The sequence below is a fragment of the Rhincodon typus genome, chromosome 3, assembly GCF_021869965.1.
Source record: "Rhincodon typus isolate 14 chromosome 3, sRhiTyp1.1, whole genome shotgun sequence".
NCBI classification, from domain to species: Eukaryota; Metazoa; Chordata; class Chondrichthyes; order Orectolobiformes; family Rhincodontidae; genus Rhincodon; species Rhincodon typus.
The window spans coordinates 87,725,657-87,737,007 of NC_063334.1; the positions used below are offsets into that span (position 1 = coordinate 87,725,657).

The 11,351-nt window shown below is 36.6% G+C and overlaps 1 protein-coding gene across 2 annotated transcripts in view; it reads left to right on the plus strand.

Moving 5' to 3' along the window:
- Positions 1-10,130, plus strand: part of mef2cb (myocyte enhancer factor 2cb) — a 134,209-nt gene extending 124,079 nt beyond the window's left edge. The window contains exons 5-6 of one of the 2 annotated variants that reach the window (XM_048592620.1): positions 2,849-2,984; positions 6,203-10,130. In XM_048592620.1, coding sequence (XP_048448577.1) covers positions 2,849-2,984; positions 6,203-6,524 — 458 coding nt within the window. In that variant the 3' untranslated portion in view covers positions 6,525-10,130. The remainder of the gene's footprint in view (positions 1-2,848; positions 2,985-6,202) is intronic. The other variant, XM_048592627.1, reaches the window with a different exon arrangement.
- Positions 10,131-11,351: the final 1,221 nt, after the last annotated feature.

Genomic DNA, 11,351 nt, shown 5'->3' on the forward strand with positions numbered 1-11,351 from the left:
GAATTCTTCGTATTTTATTTATTGATTATAATTCCACACACTTTAATGCAAAAAATGGGAAAGCATTGCCTGGTGAAAAATAATGCTGATCAGTTCTGCATCAGTGAGTGTCCTGCTGGGTTAAAGTTTCCAAATTGCACATTTTGTTAACATCCTTCAGTTTTGATTGTCATCTCTATCAGGCATCTAGTAATACAGTAAGAATCCAATTGAAAGCAATTTTCTGAGTACAGTACTTCCAAAATAATTTACCTTAAGTGTTTAGATGCACCTTGAATATATGAACCCATTTCAGCTAAGAAATACAATACATTTTAATAGCACAATTTTGAAAGATTTTTGCTGCTCATTAACTTTTGAATTGAATTTTGTTAAATTACCGTTAATTATTTCATGAAGAATGTTGCTTAAAATTAAAAATAATTCTGTTGTCCAAACAGGCTAGAATTTATTTGAGGGACCTTAAAAAGACTTGATGATTCTGACCAGTCACATGTCTTAATATGTTTAATTGTTTCAAGCAACTTCTAACTGTAGCTTGTAGTAAGAAAACAACTTTGAAGAACTTCAGGAAGGATATATAACTTTTTGTTACTTTAGTTAAAAAGCTCTTATTTTAAGTCTCTTTAAGCTGTTTATGTTGGTAAGTAAAGACAGAATAGCAATGAAAGGTGTAACAATTGTGTAACTGGATGAAGTGCGTAATACTGAATTAGTATATGATCTGATTGAGATAACCCTGAGGGAGAGATTTTGTGACCTGTTGCATGATACAAGAAGGTGTGGTTAAGAAATGATCCAGTTTGTTATAATGAACATATTGGTATTGAAAAGCTTGCTACTGTTTCAGTATGCTGTAAATATGAAGTCTCATTCTCCATTAAAAAGAATGAACTATTTTCAGATCTGATGATTGCTTCCTATTAAGTGAAGTCAACAGAATGGACAAAGAATTGAAATCCCTGAATGGAAGGATTCTGTAGGAATTGGAAATGTAGCTTTGGTTCAATAATTAAAATTTGTTTTTTGTATAAGCCTTTAGGAGATGTTTTCAATCTGAACCATTGTTAGATTTAAGCTGGGAAATTAAATGAAGCAACTAAGAAATGCAATACACTTTCACACCGTAGTTTGAAAACATTTTACTACACATTAACTTTTGAATTAAACTTTGTTGAATCATCACTAACAGCTAAAAAGTTTGAAATGACAAGTCAAATCATGACCATGAAACCGTTGTTAATTGTTGTAAAAACTCATCTTGTTCAGTAATGTCCTTTATGGAAGTAAATATGCCATCTCTACCTGGTCTCGCTGGCATGTAATTCCAGACCCACAGCAATGTGCTTGACTCTTACTTGCCCTCAGAAATGGCCTAACAAGCCATTTGTAATTTATTTGTAATAACTGTTAAAACTTCTCAAAGAAATGGAACTGGATGGACCACTTAGCATCAACCTAGGCATTGGAAATAACAACGGTGACCTCAGCCTTGTGAAATAAAAACTGAAAATGTTGAAGAAACTCAGGAGATCTAGCAGCGTATGTGGAGAGAGAAACAGTTAATGTTTTGAGTCCAATATCGCTCATCCTCTTAACTTCAGTTGAGTTTCTCCAGCATTTTTTGTTTCTATTACAGACTTCCAGCATCTGCAGTTATTTTACTTTTGTTAGAGACTCATCAATCCCAGACTCCTCAGTAACGTCTGGGGAATAGTGCCAAAATTGGAAGAGCTGTCTCACAGAGTAGTCAAGCAACCACCTTACTCTTGGAATTGTACCTTAAAGAGAATATCCCAGGCACAGCCATCACCAACCCTGGGTGCAACCTGTCCCACCGGCAGGATAGACCCAGCAGTAGCACATATTCAAGAGGGAGTTGACCTGGGAGTACTCAGCATTGACTCCCATAAAGTCTCATGGCATCAGGTCAAACATGGACAAGGCAATCTCCTTCCGGAGTACAAAAAATCAGGCACATTAATGTGCGGCAGCATGATGGTTGATGGACAGAAAACAAAAGGTTGAGTTTACAGTTTGTAGCTCTATTTATAGGTTGAAGGTGGTGGAAGCAGGCCGCAGTATTAAGAAAATTTTATTTTTTGTATGGATGATTTTAACTTTGTATGAAGTACATTTGCTGGTAACACAAAGGTCATGGTTTTTTGAAGAACAAGTTGAAAGCCGTAGTTGAGGTATATTTTTATAACTAAAATGTGAGGGGAGAAAGGAATGACTGGGCGCGTACACTCAGTGGAAAGACACTGAAGGGACTTGTTATAAGAAAAACCCTGGGTTTCAAGGGCTGTTTTCCCTAGTGCAAAAATATTAAGAGACTTTTTTCTGCTTGGGAATTGAGTGGCAGAGGGCAGGTAGAAAGAACTTCAGTCCACCGAGAGTTAACTGTATGTTATATTTTGCCACAGGGAGTGATTTACATAGAAACCATTGCATGTTGAAATTAAAAAAAAAATGACTATTAGAAGCAGATAAAGATGCAATGCTATGATTGAAAAGAAAGGCTGTAATGTTAGTTCTGGATTGCTCTAGAGTTGGTATAAACATAATAAAGTGAAATCTCTTTGTTTTCTAAATGTTCTGGCTCTGCAGTTTCATGATTCTTTTTAACACAATGTACCGCGTTACCAAACATTTAGATCTTAATACATTTTCAAGTAAAAGATTTCATACTAAAATGCCCAAAACCATTTATATTGAAGATGTTTCAAACATCAAAAGTGAATTGTTTAATTAGGAATCTTAAAGATAAGATTTAAACTCCATTATATTTGCTTGATTATAATGTTTCTTCTTCCTTTTATCCCTCCCTGCCAACATTGCAATAAAGAATATTCCCTTAGTAGTGCTGACTTGTCATCTCTCACTGGGTTTAATACTACCAATGCCCTCCACCTTGGCTCAATGACTGGCTGGCAGCAACATCAGCTACAGAATATGCAACATTCAGCCCTCAGCCAACTGGGGTAAGTACGTTTAACAGAGCAGTGAATTAATCTTATATTCATTTAATCTCTACATTCTCTCAGTGTACCATATACGTGTAGTAGATATGTGTGCCTTACTTATGCAATGAGTTACTGTACTGTGTGATCCAGCAGCAAAAGCCAGAAACAAATTTTATTCAAAGTCATTATAAACCTATAATTGCAGTAAACCACTGCAAAAGTAATGGCATATAACTGTCATTTGGCTGCTATTTGTTTTATTTATTGAGATCTTGGTTGTTGTTACTGGGGAAAGGCAAACTGTTGGCAGTGAACACTCGTAGCTCAGCAGGTGGAATACCATTTCCCTGTTTCAGCTCCAACCATAAACCTCAAACCTAACCTTGCAAGAGCACCCACTACTATACAGTTGTGGCACTTCTGAGTTACTCAGTATCAGTTTCCTTAAATTCATTCAGAGGAGACCATTGGAACAGAAAAGAAATGACTACTCTTCACGTCATCAGACTAAGGAAGTTCCTTCAAACTCTCAAGCTGAGAGATGTGTTATTTGATTCCAGCCACACCTGGTGGGTCCCAGATCTTGTTCCATACATCCACTTCTTTATTTCAAAGGATAACTAGTCAATAATCATACGTTTTCAATATTAGAGAATAATTTCTGAGTTTGAGTGTTCTAGCACATTTTTACATGCCAATTAAATGGTTTTAACTTCTTGAATGCCTTCCCTTCTCCATTGGCTATTTAGTGAAAAACGTCAACAGGAATATATTCAAGTCTTGCACTTATTTTTGAATTACTGGGAAGCATTTGGAAGGGGGTGCCTGTGGTTTCCTGCTTATTTTTTCCATGACAAAGCCTCTGTTACTCAGTCAATATGCCAACCAAAAATTTGTTATGATTGTTTCAAATTTGGCTTGCAGTGTTTGTCCTGGTGTGTGTGAGAAAGAAACCTTCAGTGATATGTCTCTCTTTTCAGCAATACAAGAAAATCATAGAGCATCTGAGTGTAAATTTTTAAATTTCTTTTATAGAAGTAACTTGGCAATGATTAGCCACTTGGGGTGGAGGTGCTGGTGTTGGACTGGAATGGACAAAGTCAGAAACCACACACCAGGTTATCATCCAACAGATTTATTTGAAAACACAAGCTCCTAACATGCATTGTTTGACCTAAAATGTCACTTCTCCTTTACACTGATAAAATTCTTAGTTCTCTCAGGACCTTGACTTGAAAGGAATTCGGAGATTTACACATACATATTAATCAATTAAAACCATCTAACTGATTAAAGATTTAACAGCTTCTTAAGTTTGTTTAGTACATCCTCATCAGTGGTGTGACCCGTTAATCTTTTACTTATGAAGAAGGACTGAGGCTCCGAAAGTTTGTGTTTTCAAATAAACCTGTTGGGCTATAACCTGGTATCATGTGATTTCTGACCTTAGCCACTTGGGGGCATTGCAGTACCTTCATCGCATGCACTGCTGCATGTCAACCAAATAGATGAAATGTAATTGAGGGATGATTCGAAGAAATTGGGTAATGATTATTTTATACTTGAAACATATGAAAATTAATTACTAGAAATTGTAACATGTTACTTAGGTTAAGGAGTTTTGGATTTTTTTTGTGTCTCAGAATACATAAAAATGTTTTCCAGTATGCTGTGAACATCATCTGCATAGATGTTTTTTATGATATTTCACCTTGGTTGACAATGAGCCAAGTCAAGTCTAGGATCGAAGGGATATCATAGTTACTGTAATCAGGGTGACTTTGAAATCATTCAGATATCCATAAAACTCTAAACTTTTAGAATATCTAACTGATCGATAACATTACAAACAAATGCCAAAGAAACTTACCAAGTCTAATATTTCTGGAAAACCTAAACATTCATTGCTGGTTAAAATGAAAATCTATTAATGGAGATTGACCTCATCCTCAATTGGCCCCATGTCCTGATCACTACCTTCCCCCACAATTGACCTAAAGACACCCAATAGCTCTCTGCAGCTCACCCAGTGTCATTCAAATGGTGTACAGTTTTCATTACATGACTGTGCAATAAAGTTCCTACAATTCCAAGTACACCTGCAAAAAAAGCTACAAGAAGTTCATTTCAGAATGATGCCAAACAATTATGGTTCATATTTTTATTCAAAGGTAAAAATCAAAAACAGAAAAAGCTATTATTATTGCTAATGCCATGTTAACTACTAATCTAATTACTGTATCCGTGCACTCAAAGCCATGGTTAAAAACATCAATGTAACATCTGCGTTTTTTTTTGTCTTGCTCTAATTAGCCCAGTGATATTACCACTGTGCCACCATCTCTCCCGAACTTTAAAGAACTGCAGTTGTTTGTCAATGGAATACAGTCAACCAGTGAACTCAGACCAAATTCTGAACCATTAAGAGCCACCAGTGTAATTGTTTATGCTTGCAAAGATATTCTATTGCTAATCACTATCAGACTACTATTGACATTTCAAGCAAACCTTTAATTTGTTCTTTAACAAAGGAAATCAGCTGGCCTTCCTTCTTCTGGCCTCCATCTGGACTCCATACCCACAGCATGTTACCTGCCTTCTGAAATGTCTGATCAAGGCACTCAGTTCAAGGGCAATTAGGAGTGGGTGATAATTACTGGCCTTGTAGTGATGCATAGCTCATACAAGAATAAGAAAGGAACCTCCTAAACCCTTCAACTTTTCATTCTAAAGATCATTAACATTTTAATTCCATTAATTTAAACATCAAAGGTACTCATCATGACATTTGCTCTATAAAAAAATCAGTTCACTCTGAAAAACTGTCTTTATGCACTGAGCAGTCTCTGCGCAAACTGAAACTTGTTTGATTATAAGAAACAGGAGCTCTGAGCTTAAGTTATTTACCGTTAACTCAGGCTTCATATGGGAACAGTTTGAAACTTTGCACTCCTTTGTTGCCTGCTTGTAAATCTAATGAGGAGCTTATGCCCGCTAAATAAATAAATGTTTGATTACAAGCAGTACGGAGACGGAAGCTTTCAGATACTTTTGACGTTGTTGCATTGAAGCATCAATGCAGCTCAAGATTCGCTACAGGTAGGATAGTTACTTCAGATCAAAACACTTCAGAGCCTTAAGATATGTATGCAGTCAGTATCCATGCATGTTTGTATGTATGTAGGTGGGGGCAATTGCCCTCTTCATTCTGTAACTGGTTTCCTTTCCTTCTACAGAGTTTGTACTAGCACTCACTTATCTCAGAATTCAAATCTCTCCCTGCCTTCTACTCAAAGCCTCAACATCAAGTCAGAACCTGTTTCTCCTCCTAGAGACCGCACCCACACACCTTTGGGATATCCGCAGCACTCAAGGCTCGATGCAGGGCGATCGCCAGTGGATAGTCTGAGCAGCTGTAGCAGTTCCTATGATGGAAGTGACCGAGAGGATCACAGGAATGACTTCCACTCTCCCATCGGACTTACAAGGCCTTCGCCAGACGAAAGGGAAAGTCCATCTGTCAAGCGGATGAGGCTGTCTGAAGGATGGGCAACATGATAAGATTCTTCAGTAATGTTTTTTTTTCTTGCAGTGTGTGTGTGCGCTACATTACAGGGCAAGGGAGGGAGGGGGGAATTCAACATTATATGTGCCGTGTGTGGAAAATAAGTCAGGTACTCTGTTTTGTAAAAGTACTTTTAACTTGCCTCAGTGATATAAAGTAACGTAAATTGCTGAGATAACAGCTTTAGCACTTGAGTTGTACAAAGAAAACCCTTGTACAATGTAGATTTAACTGCTAACTCTTTTACATTGCTGTGCTCCCTTGCAAAATGTATGTTACAATAGATAGTGTCATGTTGCAGGTTCAACGTATTTACATGTAAATAGCAGATTAAAAGGAAACATTTGCCAGAACTGGCGGATCTTTGCTGAGAAAGAAAGTGCAGCTGTTATGCAACAAAAACAAAAAAAAATTATATATGTATAGGTGGTTGACAGGCCCAGAAATATGGGTGACCATTCTCAAAAAAGCAAACTGGTCAATTGACATCTCTGAACATACTAAAGGAAAAAAGGCATATCACCAGAGTATGGCACTCAATAAAATGCATCAGTCATTTAAATGAGGACTATACTTTGACAAAATAATTAAATATCATTATTACGTGGAAAAGTCCAAATTCTGGGTCTGTTTAACATTTTAAGTGGATTTTAAAAAGATGTACATTACATTTTGCTTATATTTTCATATGGAAGCAAGAAAAGACATTTGCAAAGCATTTGTGGCTTTTTGTAGTTACCTAAGCCAAAATGTTTTTTTCCTGATAGCTTTGCTGGTATTTTAAACAGTCCTAAAAATAATGGAATTGGGCTCTTCGTAAGGAAGCACTACCCTAAACCATGAAAAAAACTCCACGCTTTGCTAACCAAGATAACTGTTTTCTCTTTGTAGAGGTTTTGTTTTTGAATTGTGTATTTCTAATTATATAAAATAATATTAAGAAAAACTTTTAAAATCTGTGAAATTAACATGCTTGTGTATAGCTTTCTAATATATATTAATTATGGTCATAGCAAACATTGTTTTGGTTATCTTATTAGTGGGGGAGGGGAGAATGTATTTGTGCATATGCACGTTTAAGTAACTAAATTCTTTAGATCTTTTCTGCACACCTTTCTGCAGAATCAGAGTTGGCTGTGTTCCGTATAACAAGGTTAACCAGTTGGGAGGACGGGTTTAGTATGTATGCTAAATTTTGTTACTGTTCAGGAATTAAAACATGAAAAGGAGTAGGGCTGCCTGTCATTTTGGGTACTGGGGTAATTTCAGAAGTACCTTGGCTTCAAGGGTAGTTTTCCTCAGTACATTCAATTAGCCAATTTGTGATCCTGAGCATCGTGGTGAAATGTTAAACTATTCTTAATCCAGTGTGATCACTTGGCAAAATTAGTTATTTCACTTTACTTGGATTTGTATGTTTTCTAAACAGGAATTTTTGAATCTAAAGAATTACCAGTGGATATTTTGTCAATTATATGTTTCAAATTTTTTTTAAAAGAATGTGTTCTTAAAAATTGTTAATGAAAACATAACTTTTCTCAATCATAGCCCCTAACCACAACCTGAATAAGAACTCGTGTGAGTGTGTTTTGTGTGTTTTCATTCAGTTCTGTAATAGTTCAATTTGATGCTAAATGAATTTTCAAAGCTAATTTATATTTAAAGCTTCAATCCCAGTTAACTTTCATGTCTTCACAATTTCATTGTAATACGTTTACATGTTACTAAAAAGCAATTCTCAGTAATGACTCACTCAATAAATGAATATCAGGCAGCCACAGACTCCTAACTCTATTTTAATTCAATAACCTTTTGCAAATTAAGTAATCGATTTCTTTGTAGATCGAGCTACTAGCAAAATATCATAACAGCAAATCAATATCCACAATTTTTAAAAAGCAATTGAGAAGCACAACCTAATTCATAATGGGTCACTCCTTTCTGTACCTACAACCCTCTACTTATTATTGTCCAAGTGTTATTATTTCGCCGTATGTTTGACCACAGAATTAATTCTGAGTTAGCATATAATGATACAGTACTATGGTTTTAAGAATTATTGGGGCAGAGCCCCTTGTATATTCTCATTTACTCACAAAACCATTGGCTAACAGATTTAGGCAATGTTCTTTACTGCAAGGCAAAAAAAAATAGCAGTGGCACTTTCCTGGGGGCACTTAAGTTATTTTCTGTTTCATAAAACTCATGAACATCAAAAAAAAAGCTTGTTACTATACTGCGCAGAAGTGAGAGCGAAGTCACTTACTGATATCTTGATGTTTGCAATGCATTACTGCTGCCAGTAACTTGAGTTGACATATCAGTGCCAGCAGATGTCATACAGTAAGAGCTGAGATAGTGAAAATATCAGCAAACCAGATCAGCTTTGACAGAATATTCTGCAAAATCCACTATTCTACCTCTAAAAGACAGAGTTTATGATAAATGGGATATCCCAATGTTGCCCCAAATGAAATATTTTAATAGCCCTAGAAAATGGTCGCACCATCAAAATATACAGCATTCAGGAAAAGGTATTCTTTAGAAAAAAAAATCAGCTAGCTATCTCAATTCAGTATCATACTTATGTAAAGTTTATTTTTAAAAGTCTGACAATATATTTATTTATAGTTGACCATTGAAATAGTCTTTTTTTTAAGTGGAAACCTAAAGCAAGAAATATACTGTTTACACACACAAATGTATCCCAATCCCTGTAAAGTATGCCTTGAAGGTTTGGCTTTACGAGAAACACAATTACCAATTAAAATCAACAGTGTTCCATAAAACCACTTTGTTGCTCGAAGAAGAATTGCCTAAGAAATAAATTGTGAGTGCTTCAACTGTTACTATTTGTGCCATCCGCTGTGTAGAATGTGGCATCTTTATTCTTACGCTGGTTTCCTGCCACTAAAGAGTTCTGGAAAGACTGATCAAATAATGTTTATTTAGAGTGCTTCAAGTGTAGGGTAATGATAAAGGCTTTTGTTAATATTTTAACCAAAGATGTGGAGCAATCCAGGCAGTTAGCCACAGTTTTGCAAATATGTTTCTCTAATTGCTTTCTGTTTTATTTTGTGTTCAGGTTATTATACATATTCTACTTGCCCTGTTCATACCTCAAATTCATCCATACCTCAAAAGAGTTTAAAGCGGTCTGTTAATTAAGCAATTAAATATGGTACCGGTGCTGTTATGAAGGAACTGTTATCAACTGTAGCCCTGGATTGATTTAGAAGGACTATTGTTATTGACCTTAAACATACTTGGATTGCTCCAGCTGGTTTGCTGTTATTTTTTTCTGAGGATTTGTTTCCATTATACAATAGTAATACAAAATGATTGCTTGTAAATGGGGAAATGTGGACGTTTGCAGCAAAAATAAAGAGGCTCACAGCGGCATAAGCTGGACTTTGTCGCCACTTGATGACAAAAAGATGTTAATAACTAAGTTAAACTACATCTATGTATCTCAAGGGACTTAATTCAGCTGTCTGTAGTGAAAATTTTTATGAGAAAATTCAAGTTTCTCTCGCTGGAAATAAGGTATAATTTGTATTTTGCAGACAAATCAGTAAAGTTACTGGCTTTCATAGTGATTTGATGTCTTTGTGTGATTTCTTTCTCTTTCACGTGCAAATAGGGGGTGGTGTTTAATGGAGGTGAGGTATATCTCGCCTGTCAGCTGGAGAGTTGGCAAGAATCCTGCATCACAACCTTTCGGGGAGCCCTGCTGAACTCTGTGCCGATGGCCAACAGCCATTGTCACGGGCAACACTCCTGGGTTGGGGTGCTCAGGATCACTAAGACTCCCCTGCTAGAGAAATGTGATGGCAGTTTAAGGGTGCAGGTCATAGGGGTGCAGATCAGTATCAAGAGCAAAGCAGGTAGTGTTGGCTGTCACAGGGTCCTCTTTCACAATACTGCATGCCTCAATCAAGTGCTGAGTGTCTTTGACTGCGATACCGTCTGGAAAGCCTGCAAGATACTCCCTCAGGGCCGAGTGTAAAGTTTCCTGTTCTCCACTAAGTGAATACCAGTGCTGGTGAGATTGAGACCCTTCCTACAGCCCTCAATTGGTGGCCAGGAGGGAAGACTGTCCAAGGTTGTTGTGAAGTGGAGATGCCAGTATTGAACTGGAATGGACAAAGTCAGAAGTCACATAACACTAAGTTATAGTCCAATGGGTATATTTGAAATCACAACCTTTCGGAGCGCAGCTCTTTCATCAGGTGAAGTCAAGGCTGTTGATGAGAGTAATGGTATTGATGTGGTGTACAGGGACTTGCAAAAGGACTCGATGTAGACCCATGCCACAGACTTGTGAGAAGAATTATGTGTAGTGGAATAAAGAGAAAATGGAATATGAATACAAAATTGACTGAGGGGGGACCAGAGGGCAATAGTTAATGGATATTTAGTAGTGGACTTGCTCATAGAGCAGCTTGGGACCCTTGCTTGTCCTTATATGATTTAGATCTTGGTATGCAGGGGATAATTTCTGAGGTTCCAGATGACGCACAGTGTAAACGATGAGAAGGGCAGTGTAAAGCTACAATAGTTGTATCAAAAAAATACAAAAAAGTGACAAGTTATTGGAGTGAGTAGACAGGTGGTAGTTGATGTTCAGTGCTGAAAAGTGTAAGGTGATAGATTTTGTAGAAATAACATGAAGACAGGGTATAAAATAAAGGGTGTTAGCCTGAAGGATGTACAGAGCAGAGAAATCTAAGTGTTTATGTGCATAAGTCATTAAAGTTGAAAGGACAGGTAGCCTGAGCACTTAATAAAACATACAGGATTCTAAGTTTTATTAATAC